This window comes from Vulpes lagopus, chromosome 15 (assembly GCF_018345385.1).
Source record: "Vulpes lagopus strain Blue_001 chromosome 15, ASM1834538v1, whole genome shotgun sequence".
NCBI lineage: Eukaryota > Metazoa > Chordata > Mammalia > Carnivora > Canidae > Vulpes > Vulpes lagopus.
The window spans coordinates 39363023-39380383 of NC_054838.1; the positions used below are offsets into that span (position 1 = coordinate 39363023).

At 37.9% G+C, this 17361-nt stretch overlaps 1 protein-coding gene across 1 annotated transcript; it reads left to right on the top strand.

Moving 5' to 3' along the window:
- The first annotated feature begins 2482 nt into the window (after positions 1–2482).
- On the top strand, positions 2483–10487 carry LOC121476442 (tripartite motif-containing protein 64-like). The gene is made up of 7 exons (XM_041730464.1): positions 2483–2662; positions 4270–4684; positions 5451–5546; positions 6215–6445; positions 7249–7271; positions 8383–8480; positions 9848–10487. Exons 2-7 carry the CDS (start codon positions 4274–4276, stop codon positions 10339–10341), a joined length of 1353 nt encoding a protein of 450 aa, XP_041586398.1. The 5' UTR covers positions 2483–2662; positions 4270–4273; the 3' UTR covers positions 10342–10487.
- Positions 10488–17361: the final 6874 nt, after the last annotated feature.

Genomic DNA, 17361 nt, shown 5'->3' on the forward strand with positions numbered 1-17361 from the left:
CTTCTTAGGATATCTAGCTTTTATGGCTTTTATCTTTAATTTTTCAACTTGATAACTTTTAAAAGGTGATTTTTATTTAGATTTTCACTTTTTAAATTTCTAGTAAGGTTAGATTATTTTCACATGTTTATAAAAATAGACCCTAAATCCCTAAGCATTAGGTCATTTAGTGAGACAACTTGTATATAAGCAGTGATGACTTGTTGAACTGTGATAGGTATCAAAATATAGGTAATATGGCAGTTCTGTTAAAAATAATTTTCTACAGCATGCACAGCATGGTGACTATAGTTAATAATACTGTGTTGCAAATTTGAAAGTTGATAAAAAAGATCTTATAAGTTCTTGCCATGAGGGCACCTGGGTGGCTCAGTGGTTGAGCATCTGTCTTTGGCTCAGGTGGTGATCCCAGGGTCCTGGGATGGAGTCCTGAGTGGGCTCCCCAAAGGGAGCCTGCATATTCCTCTGCCAATGTCTCTGCCTCTTTTTCTGTATTGTCCATGAATAAAAAAATAAATAAATCTTTTTTAAAAAGTTCTCATCATGAAATGGATAAAGAAGATATTGTATAAATATATATGGGATATTACTCTGTCATCAAAGAGAATGAAATCTTGCCATTTGCAACAATGTGGATGGAGCTAGAATGTATTATGTTAAGCAAAATAGGTCTGTCAGGGAAAGACAAATATCATATGATCTCACTCATGTGGAATTTAAGAAACAAAACAGATGAACATATGGGAAGGAAAAAAAAGAGATACAGGGAAGCAAACCACCAGAGATTCTTAACTATGAACAACAAATTGAGGGTTGCTGGAGGGAGATAGGGGAGGGGATAGGTTATGGTGATGGGGATTAAGGAAGGCATGTGTGATGAGCACTGGTCATTATATGTAGGTGATGAATCACTAAATTCTTCTCCTGAAGCCAGTATTACACTATATGTTAACCAATTAGAATTTAAATAAAAATTTGAAACAAAAAAGTTCTCACGATGAGAAAAAATTTTGTAACTATGTATGTTGCTGGATGTTAACCATTTTGTAATATATATAAACATCAAATCATATGGTAACACTTGAAAATAATATAATGTTATATGTCAATTATACTTCAATTAAAAATAATTTTCTGTGTGCATTTCATTAAAGATAATTGTGCACATAATTTTTGTGTAGATAAGTATTATCACATATAATATAATACAAGCACATACATGGAGATATATCTCATATATATAAAGAATTTGGTTTAAAATTATTTGCCAAGATACAAGAATCTGCAAAATAGATTTTATTTTATTTTTTAAGATTTTATTTATTTATTCATGAGACAGAGAGAGAGAGAGAGAGAGAGAAAGAGAGGGAGAGAGAGAGAGAGACAGAGGGAGAAGCAGGCTCCATGCAGGGAGCCCAATGTGGGACCCAATCCGAGGACTCCAGGATCACACCCTGAGCAGAAGGCAGGCGCAAAACCGCTGAGCCACCCAGGATCCCCAATAGATTTTATTTTTACATGAACCAGTCATTTCAAAATAGTCATCAAATATTGACAGTAAGAAAAACTAGCTAATGTATATATACAACTATATAAAACTAGCAGAGTTATATATACAATTATTTAAAACCCAATTAAGTGCCTAGATGCACTTTTTCATTCTTATCTCTTATTTTACTTTTTTAAAGATTTTATTTATTTTAGAGAGACAAGGGCGCATGCATGAGTGGGGGAAGAGGAAGAGAGAGAGAATGAGAGAAGGAATCCCAAGCCAACTCGGTACTTAGTGTGGAGCCCTGCAGGGCTTGATCCTATGACCCTGAGATCATGACCTGAGCTGATACAAGAGTCAGACACTTAACCAACTGAGCTTTTTATTTTTTATGAGAAAGTCGCACAATATAGATATGTGGGTTTTTCCATTTAATGTTTATTGTCTTGACATACTCAGATAAACAATAGTTAGAGCTTAATTAGCAATTATAAATTTAAAAAGGAGAGTAACAGGGAACCTGGGTGGTTCAATCGGTTAAATGTCTGCCTGAGGCTCAGGCCATGATCCTGGGTCCTGGAATCAAGCCCCACATCATTGGGGGAGGGGGGGGGTACCTGCTCAGTAGGGAGTCTGCTCTCCCCCCTCCCCCTCCCCCCGACTCTTGCTCTCTCTCTCTCTCTCTCTCTCCCTCTTAGATAAATAAAATATTTTAAAATATAAATAAAGAGTAAGAAAACAAATTTTAAAAATTGTGAGTTTAAAGCTTGTTGAGTAAAGAATCACTTAATGAAGTAATTGCTTCAGTTAAAGTGTCTTTTTGAATGACCTGTGTGAAGTCAGCTTCTTCCATCATATCCCAAAGCAAGTCCAGATTGTGAGGGCATTAGCGCTCACGTGTTGTTCTCTATAAACTCTAACTAGCCATTTTAATACCTTCCCACTTAATCTAATCAACCGCTTCCGCTTCTTTTTGAAGACAACAGCCAATCTCAAGAAGTAGGTGTGACCTTAGGCAAGCCTCATCATATAAAAAGCGCATTCATCCAGAGAGGACTTCTTCCCTGGGATAGACTGAACTGGCAGCTGCCAGGCTTTGGAGAGCAGAGTCCCTACTGACCCCTGAGATCGACAGAACTTCCAAACCTTCCAAACCTTCCACACAGGCCAGTGAGTATGGAATTTACAGTGAATATCTTCATGCCTACTTTCTCTTATACAAATACTTTCAATTTAGCTGTGTCTTGCTTGGGTCTTGTCCCAGCAAAGAAATAGTTTTCCTAGTTATTTAAAATGGCGTCAATATTTAAAATATCTGTAATTAGAGCATTTTTAATATACTAATATTTGTTATATTGAGTTGATGTTTTTTATTCTATTACCTTTTGTGTTGCTAAAAAAAAATTTTAGGTCCTAGACACTTCTGCAGATTTTTTTAAAAAGATTTTATTTATTTATTTAGTTAGTTAGTTATTTGAAAGAGAGAAAGAATGAGAGAAAGCAGGAGGAGAAGCAGAGTGAGATGGATGAGCAAACCCCATGCTGAGTGTGTAGCTTGATGGGGGCTTGATCCCAAGATTCTGAGACCATGACTTGACCCAAAAGCAATAGTTGTGGAGGCTTAACTGACTGAGCCACCTTGGCACCATGAGATTTCTGCAGTTTTTATGCAGTTATGAAACCCATAAAGTGCCTGAAATATTCAACATAATGTATGCATGTAATAGTCTCTACACCCATCAACCTAAGTTTAGTGTGCTGAATGAATTAGAAAACTCTTGTTGTAAAAGTCTATTTACTATCCCTCCCCCTTCAGTTTGCAAACTATTTGAAAAGTGTTCAAAATAGATCCAACAAACCGGTAAGGACTCCCAAGAAGTGGTGTTGGTCACCACAAGGAAATATGAAAATGATGAATTGATCATGCTTCATTTAACTGCATCTCTGTTTTTAGTGCAGTAAGGAAATCCCAGTGCTTATTCTCTTTTTTGTTTGAAAAAAATAAAAGATTAGTTGTTGCTAATTAGCACTGTAGCTTGAACATTCACCAGTTCAAGATATGAAGATGCTCCGATGATCTGAATTGACTCTAGGAAAAATTATTTCCTGAACTAGAGACAAAAGACAATTTTTATACTTTATTTCCTGAAAGGAAGAGTTTTGTTATTAAAGTTAGAAGCATAAATTCAACTGATTATAGTTTCAGAAGTCAAAGGTGAAGTTAACACTGATCAAGTTAAACAAACTTAAATTAATCAATGTTATTTATCTTTAGAAGAGAGCACTTGTCAGTTTGGAGACAGGATGCATGGAGGCTATTAACATAAAGATGAAGTCCGTGTGTGTGTGTGTGTGTGTGTGTGTGTGTGTGTGTGTTGAAGTTGTGGCCTTATGGAGCTAGAGGGAGAGCTTGAGATTCTATATGTGCTTCTGGACTGATCAGCTAAGAAATGTAATTCTGAAATCATCCTAACTTTGACTCTCTCCCCAATCTTTAAGTTTGTCCATGTAGTTTAATTCTGATTGAGAACATGGTCTATTTGAAACAAAAAGGATGGTGAAGATGCTCTTGTCCCATTTTCTCATTTGTTTCACAGCATAAGCCTAAGCTTCTATACTTACCATGCCTCATTTGTATTGGGGTTAAATTGGTAGGTAATTAGATAAAGTTCAAGCAGACAGGCTTTAGTCTAAATAGGCTTTTTTTCTTTTCCTTATTGGGGCAGAAGAATGACTTTCTCTTTTTCTTCTTTTTTTTTTTTTTTTTTAATTTACAGAAACATGGATTTGGATACCTTGCAAGCCTTTCAGAATGAACTCATCTGCTCCATCTGTATGAACTACTACTTGGATCCTGTCACCATTGACTGTGGGCACAGCTTTTGCAGTCCCTGCCTGCGCCTCTGCTGGGAGGAAGCCCAAACCCCAATGTATTGCCCTGAATGCAGGGGAATTTCACAGAAGTCAGATTTCAAAACGAATATTACACTCAAGAAACTGGCTTCCCTTGCCAGACATGCCAGAACTTACCATGTCGACAGCTTCGTGGAGCAGATCTGTGTGGTGCACAAAGAATCAAAGGGGCTCTTCTGTGAGGCTGACAAGCGCCTGCTCTGCGTGTCCTGCTCTGAATCACCAGAACACGTGGCTCATAGCCACTGTTCAGTACAGTGGGCTGCTGAGGAACACAGGGTAAGTGAAGCCTCTAAAGCAATTTGGAATCTTCTAGGCTTCTAAACCAGAGAGAAAGATGAAGAAAGTGATGAGGAAGTTGATGTGAGTGGAAATGGCAGAGGAGGTGATCTTTCAATAGAAATACCAAGATGTACATGCATCCTTTCAATGCTGTTGACCAATTTTTAAAATATTTTATTTATTTATTTGAGAAAGAGAGAGTATAAGTGAGGAGGAAAGGGAAAAGCAGGCTCCCCCTGAGCAGAAAGCCCAACATGGGGCTCGATCTCAAGTTCCTGGGATCACGACCTGAGCTGAAGGCAGAAGCTTAACCGACTGAGCCACCCAGACACCCTGCTGTTGACCAATTTTGATGCTATAATCATAGCTATGTTGAGCCTCTAGCAAGTAGCCTCAAGCATGTCCTTAGAAACATTGTCCAAATATGTGCAGGTGATGCCATTGTGGGGCAGGTGGCTAGTACCAGGAACAGTGGCTTCTGATGCAAGCTTGATTCCTTCATAGTCAGGTTATATAAAATTCTGAGCACTAATTTATCAGGAAATGGATTATATTATCTACAGAGTGCCCGCAAATCTCTACTATGTTTGTCATCTCTGATTTCCCAAATTTTGGAATCAAATTAGATTAATGGAAAGAAATCTGACCACTCCATGGTAACTCAAGATTACAGTTTTCTCAGCCACTACCTTTTCCCATAGGTAAGGAAATGAGATCTATAATATCATTTTCTGTGTTGTTAAAGCTCATGGTTATCTTGCAGGAGAAACTTCTGAAGAGAATGGGCTCTTTATGGAATATGACTCAGGAAATGCAAAACAATCTGAACCAAGAAGTTAGCAAAATAGAGTCATTTGAGGTAAGAATGAAAATGTTCTGTTCTTATGCAGATTGATATAATGCTAGTTGAGACTTTTAGCTTAATTTAAGTTACAAAATAAAGATAATGTTTTTTTTTTCCAGGAAAAAGTAGTAGTTTCAAATGATATATCAGTAATCACAAATATACAGGCCAATAAAAGCTGGTGCAAAGAATGCTAGCATATGAGTTAACTAGGCTATGATAGGTCCAACCTTGAAAGTTTGGATGGACCTTTTCAGACACTGAGTTTAAGAAAACATCATCATACATTTGATGTGAAACAGAGAGCAATAGGATAGTACCTAGAGGAAAGGTAGAGAATTATTTAAAAATCTATAAAATATGGTATATACAAAAATATTTTTAAATTTTTAGAAAAATCAGGCAAAAGAACAAAAGAAAAAAAGAGGTTGCAGGAAGAAAGGAAATAATTAACAGAGCATCACAGAGAGACAGATACTGGGACTCCTTAGAGAGCTTGATTCAAACAGGAAAGGAGTCTAAGAACATAGAGATAGGGTGGTCAGAAAGGACCAGCAAATATCCAAGACACTTGGAGATGTGAGGCACAAAGTTTGTCAAGCACTTTCTTGATGACACTAAGGAAATAGTACTCTCTGTTGAGAGTGAGGATATGTAACCCTTTACATCTACTATCTCTTCAGGACTATGTGGCCTTAAGGAAGGTGATGATCAAAGCAGAATATCAGAAGATTCATCTATTTCTCCATGAGGAAGAACAACTCCATCTGGAGACAGTGGCGAAAGAAGCAAAGGAGATTTTCCGACAACTCAAGGAAAGTGAATTCAGAATGGCCCAACATAAAGAGAGCCTGAAAGAGATGTACAGAGAGCTGACTGAGATGTGCCACAAGCCTGACATGGAGCTACTCCAGGTGAGAAGGGACAGTCCATCCTCAGAGGCAGGAATGCTTTTTTGGGCAATGTTGCCATGACATTGAAATGTGGCCCACATATACCGTTACTCTCAGCTACATGATAATGCTCATTGACTTGCATCATTGTTTCTCCAACCATTTATTTCCTCATATCCTGGTAATCTTTGGGAGATTTTTTGCTCATCTTTTAGGAACACCTAGGATAAAATTATCGCTGTGTAATCAGGAGTACTAACCACGCAGATAAACTATCCAAAATCAGAAAAAAAACCTGTAAGCAAAGGAAGGTCAGCTTTGTTGCAGTAATCCTCCATTTATGTTTCCTAATCCATTGTCACTCTCTGTTCTACCCCCGCCCTCCGCCCCAGAAGTAACTTGCCAAAGATACTGAGATTTTATCTTTTGCTTAAGCAAGAATTGTAGAATTTGGTAATCAATTTCAATGTACTCTACAATTTTTTTTTATATCTAAGTTCTCTGTTTTGCTTTCATTGTTATCATAAATGTCAGATTTCTTTTTAGGAATACGATGGGCAATGAGTGAAGTGAAAACCTAAATCATAATGCATCACTACACATCCCTAACCTCCAAACCTACCTTCCTAACCTCCCTCCTTCCTTAATACATCCTGAGGAGGCCTGTCATGCTCTAGTGTAGGTTCCATTATGAAGGCAGTTTCTGATTGTTCTTTAGAGGAGAATAAGGGAAAAATACATTATTTAAACGAACAAGAATACTAGAGAAGATACAAAAGAATAAAACCCTCATGATTAATGTTACTTTTTTTTTTTCCTTGCAGGACTTGGGAAATGTATTGCAAAGGTGAGTTTGCCCTAATAAATTCTGATTGCTGATGAAGTCTTTTGTTGATAAAGTGGATGTACATGTTTTGACCTCTTCACATCATTCTTTGTGGCTACTTTCTGTTTGTTGTTGTAGTTTTTTAGAAAGATTTATTTATTTTAGAGAGAGAGAGAGAGAGCAGGGGATGGGGCAGAGGGAGAGAGAATCTTAAGTAGACTTCCTGCTGAGCATGGAGCCTGCCTTGGGGCTGGAAACTGGGACCCTGAGATCATGACCTGAGTGGAAATCAGGAGTCAGACACTCCTGATGAACCAACTATGCTACCCTAGGCACTCCTACTTTCTATGTGTTTTAAAAGAAGCCCGAAGACCTTGGTCTCAGAAGTATTCTTACGTGGCTGGATTCAAATATACTTAAAGACCACATGATATTCTGGCACTCCCCTCTCCCCCTTCCTCTCCAGCCTCATCACAAGAAATCTTGCTGAAGGAATCTTTCTAAGATGTCACAGAAAAGGTCCCTTCCCTAGAGACTTGGATGTGAAAAAGACAGGAAAGAGGGAGATTCCTTAAGAATGGGGAAAGGGTCATGATTTTGTTCCCGGCTGTAGAAACAGCACATCTCATTATAGGCAAGGCCTCAGATGGGATGGCTTCCTGGTGCTTACTGGGGGTTCAGGCCCTCAGGACCAGGCTGCCAGGCTGGAATTAGAATCTCTTGCTGGATAGAAAAGAGTAAAGCTGCATGATTCAGTAGGCTTTCCTGAATATATCATTGGCGACTACTTGCACACTGCAATCCCAAATGCTTGAGCTGAACATGCTGCTCTCTGTAAGACCCCAAGGATCTTTGCTTTACCTGAGGTTGGAGCAAAGGGAAGGGATGATTCTCAGTGATTTTAGAAATGGAATAATATCTGAGAAGAATAGGGAAGTTGGAATTCAATAGAATTGAAATTTAGAAAAACAGTCACATTTCTTATATCCCCAAGCGTGTAGAATATAATGTATACCCAATTAACTAAAATGAGAGAATTATGATGAAAACTCCTTGATTAAAAACTGATTTTTTTTAATGGTTGTGTGATTGACCTTTGGCTCGGAAATATAACTGATGTCATTCTATACAGGACTGAATTGGTGGAGGTACAAAAGCCTCAGCCAGTGAACCCAGAGCTCACTCCACAGAGCATCACGGGAATCCTAGATATACTAAACAACTTCAGAGGTAAGAGAAAGCGCTTTGGCAATCAGGCCTCCATATCCTTGGTTCTTGGAAATGAGCCTACTTCCCTTTTAATTTTATTTTTTCCTAAAAAAAATATATATATATTTTTTCCTGATATGAAGGTAATATATGACTTTCCAAAATTATTATCTCTTTTCTCTTAATAGTCATATTACAATGACCAAGACTAGGGCAGCCCCAGTGGCCCAGCAGTTTAGCGCCACCTTCAGCCCAGGGTGTGATCCTGGAGTCCCAGGATCGAGTCCCATGTCAGGCTCCCTGCATGGAGCCTGCTTCTCCCTCCTGCCTTTGTCTCTGCCTCTCTCTCTTTCTGTGTCTGTCATAAATAAATAAATAAAATCTTAAAAAAAAATGACCAAGACTAAATTTTCCAACTTATACTTTGCCAAAATGCAAAGCATGACACATATTTTTAGTTACACCTGACATAAATAGGGCAAGAGAAAAGCAATCAGGTTGGTCATGTGGTTAGGAAGAGATAGAATATTTAGTTCTCAGAGTAGCAAACAATATTTGTATATTTATTTGGTTTATTCTACTCTTGAAAGTTTTGGGTGTGGCATTGGTGGTTGTTAAATTGTTTCATATTTGAGTGCATTTATCATGCATTGTTCAAAGAACAGTTATTACTTATAAACTCAGAAAGTTTTGATGGAGAAAGACCAAAATTGCCATTGGCAGAATAATTTTAATGTTATTAGATCAATCTCAAAACCACTGAAAAGGCAAGGGATATGTGAACAGGGCTCAAACATAGAGGCCTACAGTAGAGAGCAAGTCTAGACAGCAGAGAACTGATACTGAGATTCCACTGAATCTGGGGTGTGAACAGATAATGTAAAACCAGAACATTCTTTTCAGAAGTTCTAAATTTTGCATATGTGGATTTCTATCAAATTTTTGACATTTGAAAAATGTAACAGGTACTAGTTATATCCCAGGGAAGACCCACATAATAGCTAAGTGCTATTTATTAAATAGTATTAAAGACAAAAAACACAAGAAGAGTTTTTCTAAAATAAAGAAAAAATTAAAGTAAAAGAAAAAAAACCTAGGTGTGTCCTGAAATAAATTATCCAGATTGACATTCAATGACTGCTTCCCAGTTCACAATATGTCTGGATGCTTTCCTTTTTCTGTATGATTGAAGGGTTTCTGTGTGCTAGAGACAGAGAGGTAGTAACAACTCTTGTTCTTCATAGACAGTTCAGAGTCTGAACTCTCTTTACTCTGTTTTGTGTTTCCCTGGAGGAGGGGTAATGAAGGGTGTAGTTGGCGGGTAGGGAGCCCCTGGCCCTCAGGACATGGAAATCCCATTTGCTGACCTCAGTTTTGCCTCTCCACAGTGGATAATGTTCTGATTCAGGAAGCCACCAATCAGTACATGCGCTTTTCTAAGGATCCTGGAAGTACATTGCTTGGAGTCGCCCAACGAGACATATCTGGAGAGCCCCAGGGTACTGAGGGCTGTGCAGCCCCAGGACCTCAGGTCTTCACCTGCGGTAGGCATTACTGGGAGGTGGACCTCACATACTCGCCAAGCTGGATCCTGGGAGTCTGTAAAGATTCCTCTACCAGCGAGGCTGATGCTGTTTTTCACCCTGAAGAAGCATTTTTTCTGTTTTCTCTGAAGATAAACAATCGTTATAGTCTTTCCACCAACTCCCCAACCCTATTCCAGTTTGTGAAAAGGCCTCTGGGTCGGATTGGAGTGTTTCTGGATTATGACAATGGAACTGTGAGCTTCTATGATGTTTCCAGAGGTTCCCTCATATATAGTTTCCCTCCTTCCCCCTTCTCTTTCCCTCTGAAGCCTTTCCTTTGCTTTGGTACCCCCTGAAAAATTAAGTTTCATGAGCATTTATTTGATGAATTCCCATGTCTGAGGGACTTCCTGTCCTGAAACTTTTTCACAGGAGGTAACAAGAGAATACCATCTTGAAGCACGCTGTGACTTAAGAGACAGAACTGTTATATGTTTGTAAAATGGCATAACCATGTTGAATGTATACATTTGTTTATTAAGTTTTCTTTTAATAAAATTGTTTATATTTTTTGGAGCATTTTCTGGAATAGAGTCAATGCCTTTTCTTCTTTATTAACAGTTTTAGTGAGATGAAATCTGCATACCATTAAAGTCATTCCTTTAAAGTACATAATTTAGTGGGTTTTGGTAATGTCTAAAGAATTGTGCAACTATCATAACTATTTACTCCCAGGACATTTCCATCACTTCCAAAAGAAACAAGAACCCATTAATATTTACTCCCTGATCACACCCCCTCATTCTTCCTCAACCCTCAACTCTCTTTAGAGTTTTTATGGATTTTTGTCTATTATATATACTTCATGCAAATTGAATCACAGAATGTGTGACTCTTTGTATTTGGTTTCTCTCACTTACCATAGTGTTTCCAAGGCTCCTCTGCATTGTGAGCAATGTGTTTTATTTGTATATTTGAACCAGATTGGAGTAGAAGAAATGCAGTGGTATGCATCTCAGTTTAGTAAGCAAAAGAAGTGGTGCTTATTAGTTTTCTCTTTAAGTCTGACCTAGTTGAATAGATTCAAGTATCTGAAATTATCATTTCTCTAACCCCTAGTCACTCATCATATCTGGGCTGAAACAAAAGCTTTTTAAGGAAGTCCTTCTGACTCCACAGACCAGGAGTGCAAGTGAAAGCCTCACTTAGGACCAGTTAGGGGATGGGGTAATCTGATCTAACAAGAACCTTCAAATTTCAATGAGTTCACAGATGTGTTCCTCTTGCATGGCTGCCCAAATATGAGAGGTGGTCAAGAGGAAAACTGACATACTCATTCAACAACTATCTATTATCTAAGTGTCCGTAAAATTCCAATTTGCTGCCATGTCCCATCCAGCAGGAAAGCTGCAAAAAATATCTGGGGCAAAGTGATCTGACTTTAAGGAAATGAGCTGGTGTTTTCTACAGCACTTCTGTTCCCTTCCTATTGATTCACAATTAGCCATACAGCACATTAAGCTACAAAAAATACCCGAGAATTCTGAATACAGAGCAAAAAGGAGATTTATTTTCATTGTTTCAAAAGAGAAAAATGAAATGACTGGCACAGTAGAGGAAATCCCAAGAGGCTGTGATCAGTGAAAAACAGGGAGCCTCAACAAAAGAGGATGTTGTTCAAGGTTAGACCAGGTCTCAGTGTTCAAGAGGAATACTCTGCTTTTCACCATTGTCAAAGTGCCAAGCGTTTATCTATTCTAAGCCTGGCTAACTGAGAGCTATGTGGCCGGAGCATCTTACTTATCTTTACACCCCTAAATGGATGACTAAGACAGAAGTGATTCTCCAAATTTTGAAAATAGTTATCAGAAATGTTCCATTGTTCTTCAGTCTAGCACACTGATTCTCTAAGTTAGCTTTCTCTCTTCTGTATTTCATGTAGCACTGCATTGATGAGTAGAGAGAATCGTTATTGCTAGCTGCTTTCTGACTCGATGCCTCTTTCCAAGTGATCTCAAATTGTATAATGTTACCTGCTGGAGCTTCAGTCTAGCCTCCTCTTCTATTCTTCCCTGTGGTTCCTGAGTTTTTTTTTTTTTTTTTATCAATTCTAAAGTTTTACTGAGTAACAGAAAATGTATCCTAAATTTGGTAATCTTAATTTTTCTTCCTTTTCAAAGAAACTTTAATAGCTAGCATTCTTCTTACTTACCTTAGATTTCCTTGTACATACATGCAGAATTGGCTACTTTATTTTTATTTTTAAAAAATTTTATTTATTTATTCATGAGAGAGAGAGAGAGAAAGCGAGGCAGAGGCAGAGGGAGAAGCAGGGAGCCTGGTGTGAGACTCGATCCCCGGTCTCCAGGATCAGGCCCTGTGCTGAAGGCGGCGCTAAACCGCTGAGCCACCCGGGCTGAGAATTGGCTACTTTAAAGAGATTCAGCATTTGCGTATCATTTTTGAAGACAGGGAGAGTTTGTGTTTCTATTTGGAAATTTTCTCAGCCACCACATCACAAGTATCTTATACTTGGTACTCCTGAGATATTTATCACATTCACTCCCTCCACCTTTCAGGTTTGAATACTTATATTAGAATCAATATAACCTAGAACTTATAATTGAAATGAAATCAAGGTGAAGCCACTACAAAACATCGCAATTATTATACTTAAAATCTGGGACTTCCTTGGTTTCTCATCTGCAAAAATAAGATATTTATTTCTTTACGTGGCCACATTTTTATATAGCTAGAATTTTTATTATTTCATAAAACAAAAAGTAAAAATTGACATGGAAGAGAGAATGTGGAAAGAAAATGATCTTATGAAGCTGAGACACATAGCCTTGACTACCACTTTCTTTATTTCTGTGCTGGATTTAGGAGACCCGTAGAAAGGTAATTTTGTGCTTGCATTCTAGACAAAAACCAGAGAGGATTGGGACAGAGATCAGATTGTTTTTGCTGATTTAAGAGAATCCTAACAAAACATCTTATTTGGGAGGCTTTCTTAAAAAGTGAGTTGTAGAGCAGCCCTGGTGGCTCAGCAGTTTAGTGCTGCTTTTAGCCCAGGGAGTGATCCTGGGGACCTGGGATTGAGTCTCATGTCAGGCTTCCTGCATGGAGCCTGCTTCTCTCTCTGCCTGTGTCTCTGCCTCTCTCTTGCTCCCTGTGCCTCTCATGAATAAATAAATAAAATCTTTTAAAAAAAAAGTGAGATGCAGCCTTTTCTCTCTTTTTTTAATGTAGTTAACACATAAGTTATATTAGTTTCAGATGTGCAACATAGTGACTCAAAACTCCCTGCATTAGGCTGTGCTTACCACAAGGGTAGCTACCATCAGTACCTATATGACCTTTGTACGGTATCACTGGCTGTATTCCCTGTGCTGTACTTTTTATCTCCATGACTTATTCATTCCATAACTGGAAGTTAGCCCTTTTTCTTTACAACTGTAATTGTATCTTCTACAATTAACACATGAGTTGGTGCTGCTACTCATGCCCAGACCTGCTATATCAGGCAGAGCTTGTTGTCTTATTCCTATAATTCTAGAAAAGAGAGAAACAATTACAAGCAGACTCTAAGAAATTTTTTTTTATAAAAAAGATTTATTTATTTGAAAGAGAGAGAGAGAAAGAGGAGGGGCAGAGGGAAAGAATCTTCAAGCAGACTCCCCTCTGAGTGCAGAGTTCGACACGAGGCTCGATCATAACCCTTTTACCAAAATTCCTTCCTTGTCAGGAATTATTTTTCTGAGTATGTTGACAATTTTCAATTTTCTGTATGTTTTGTAATATACAAGCCTTCATAGTCAAAGAAAAATATTTGCAAAACAGTGGGCAAATAAAAGTACATAGAAAATAATATAATGCAAATCAATAGATAAAGACTAATTACCTATTAGAAAAAATAGGCAAATATGTTGAGAATTCATAAATGAAGAATCCCAAGTAAATCCATACCACACAAGTAATGGGAGGAGAATGCGTTATTAGGCACTTATGGTATTTCCATTTTCCCGTTAGTTTGATAAATAAAATGTTTAGGTATTAAATTTAAATAATAAAAATGCTGATAATATTTAGGGTTAACTACATTATAAAATAAAGAGAATTTCCACAAACTGGTATGCTATTTTAGTAGACAATTTAGTATCTATCCTGTGAAGTAACTCTCAATTCCTTTTCAACTACTTTTATTAAACACTAAATAGCACAAGGTAAACACGTGATATTCACTAAAGCATTTTTTATAATTTCAGTTATTGGAAATCCTATGAAAGTCTGGTCTGGATTTAGAAACTTAATTGTAAAGAACAAAGTAGGGAAGGGGAGAATTAGTAACAACAGGAAGAAATCTGGCAAAGAGTACCTTAACTAAGCAATCAAATTCAGTATCACTACTGATGCCGCATAAATACTTGGCCTGATGTGATGAGTCAGGCATTTTGCCTCTGTGGTCTTCCTAGCTAACAATGGACCTTTAGTCTACAAGGAAAAGACCAATGCACAAAGGAAGAGATATTTTTCCCCAAGAAGTAGAGGTAGTGACAGAAGGAAAATATATTTCTAAGAAATATAAGACAGACTTTCCATCAAAGAATTTCCATCAAAATGACTCAGTCAGAAAGTATTTCCAAGATGATAAAATCCTCATGTTTGAGAGGAGATTATTTTCTCAGTATTATTAACAGAGAAAAGCAGAGGCCTTTGGATGGGACATTATATAAATGTATGTGTATATATTAAGACCGTGTGTGTGTGTGTGTGTGTGTGTGTGTCTGTGTGTCTGTGTGTGTGTAATCTAAGGAGAAGCCAAGCTTTAGGTTAATGATCCTCAAACTGTAGCAAGTGTCAGAATATCTGTTCTAAAGGAATTGTTAAACAGATATTCCTGGGTCTCATTCCAAGGGTTCTGATTCAGGAATTTTGAAATGAAGCTCCAGAATTTAGCCTTTCTATTATAACCCTATTTGGTGCTGATGTTGCTAGGCTAGGAACCACAATTTGAACGACACTGCTTTAAGCATGCATTGTGGTATTAATTCAGAAGGTGTTTAGTGATATTTTCAAGAATTGCTTGATGCTTCTTCAATCTAATCAGTGGGAGCAGACTTCTCATGGAATCAAAACCAATGAATAGTTTTAATGCTTTCTGAAGAAAGGTGAGTAGTAACTTTAGGAAAAAAAAGACTTTAGTCATTGGAAAGTATATAAATACATCATTCTTAGACTACATTTTTTTCTTTTTTTTATTATCCTTTGAAGATTTTTTTCAGGAGATCAGTGTGAAGCACAGTAAGCTATTATACTTCAGAAAGTACTGGCCAAGTTCTGAGAGACACGGCCTTGGCGTCAACAGTGGTCTTCTAAAGCAAGTCTTGTTTTCAGAACTCATCTGAGGAGTACCAAATTTCAATTAAAAAGATCACTACATGCCGCTACTTTAAACATTTCTGTCCGTGAGCATCAATATCTCCTGCAATTCTTAAAGGTATTAGTTTGACTGTATATCCCTGGTTTTATTAAGAATGTATTTTAGGGGCACCTGAGTGGCTCAGTAAGTGAAATGTCTGCTTTTGTCTCAGGTCATGGTTCCAGGGTCCTGGGACTGAGCCCCCACATCAGGCTCCCTGCTTATCAGGGGTCTGCTTCTCCCTCTCCCCCATGCTCTATCTCTCCCTCTACTCCTGTCCTTCCCTCCTCCCCTGCTCATGCCCTCTCTCTAATAAATAAACAAATTTTTTTTAAAAAAAATCACATTTTAAACTCTACTTCTTGTGTGTTTTACTAATTCTTAGCATTGATGTTCATATTGTTCACTTACTGCTTGCCATATGTTCTATTTACTCTGTTAGGTTGTAAGGTCTTAGAGAATAGATGCATCAAAATATGTGTTATTTTTTAATAACCTATGAAATATATCCTCTTCTTAAACACAAAATATCACCTACTGTAGCACTTCCTGCTTACTTAATTTTCTGGAATATTACTCAGCTATCAAAAATGAATCTTACAATTTGCAGTGACATGGATGGAAATAGAAGTTATCATACTTAGCAAAATAAGTCAGAGAAAGACAATTTCATATGATTTACTCATATGTGGAATTTAAGAAACAAAACAGAGAAGCATAGAGGAAGGAACGGAAAAATAAAACAAGATGAAATCAGAGAGGAAGACAAACCATAAGAGACTCTTAATAATAGGAAACAAACTGAAGGTTGCTGGAGGGGAGGGTGCTGAGGGGATGGGGTACCTGGATGATGGGCATTAAGGAGGGCACATGATGTATTGAGCACTGACTTCTACTTCTGAAACTAATAATACATTATATGTTAATTAATTGAATTCAAATTTTAAAAAATAGTCCTGTTTCTTCATCCTGCTGGCATCACTCAGATATTACTACTCTGGAAAAACAGTGAATTCATTCTAAATCATGAAAATGAGTTAATGAGGTTAATAAATATCCAGAAGCTTGTGTAGATCTCCATAAGAAAGGCTGAAAGAGGGCAGCCCAGGTGGCTCAGTGGTTTAGCGCCGCCTTCAGCCCAGGGCATAATCCTGGAGACTCGGGATTGAGTCTCATGGCAGGCTCCTGCATGGAGCCTGCTTCTGCCTGTGTCTCTGCCTCTCTCTCTCTCTCTCTCTCTCTCTCTCTCAGTGTCTCTCATGAATAAATAAAATCTTAAAAAAAAAAAAGGCTGAAAGCATGCCTAAACTTTAGACACCTTTTTGTTTATTAGTTTTTGTTTTTTTTTTGGGTCACCGTTATACAGTATCATGAAGTGGGTTGGGCAGCCCCGGTGGCGCAGCGGTTTAGCGCCGCCTGCAGCCCACGAGGTGATCCTGGAGCTCCGGGGTCGAGTCCCACGTCAGGCTCCCCACATGGAGCCTTCTCCCTCTGCTATGTCTCTGCCTCTCTCTCTCTTGCTCTGTATCGCTCATGAGTAAATACAACAAAATCTTAAAAACAAAAAAGTGGGTTTCTTTAAAATAAAATAAAAATAGAGAAGGAGCAAACTGTAAGAGACACTGAACTCTAGGAAACAAACCCAGGTTGCTAGGAGGGAAGTGGGGCGGGGGGGGGGGGGGGATAGGGTATTGAAATAATGAGCACTAAGGAGGGCGCTTGAGTGATGAGCACTGGGTGTTATATGTAAAGGATGAATCACTAAATTCAACCCTGCTAACTAATAATACAGTATATGTTAACTAAATTGAATTTAAATAAAGTATTTTTTTAAAAGTGGGTTTCTTTCCAGAATATGATGTGGGCTTAATATTCATTAACTCAGTAATCCAGTTACCAGTGTTAATATAGCCAAAGAAAAATTACCCTGGTACAGAAGAAAAGTGATTTTTTT

Coding starts and splice junctions, on each gene's coding strand:
- LOC121476442 (XM_041730464.1), top strand. CDS start 4,274: ATGGATTTGGATACCTTGCAAGCCTTTCAGAATGAACTCATCTGCTCC. Junction 7,272..8,382: donor TTGGGAAATGTATTGCAAAG/GTGAGTTTGCCC, acceptor CATTCTATACAG/GACTGAATTGGTGGAGGTAC. Junction 8,481..9,847: donor TATACTAAACAACTTCAGAG/GTAAGAGAAAGC, acceptor GCCTCTCCACAG/TGGATAATGTTCTGATTCAG.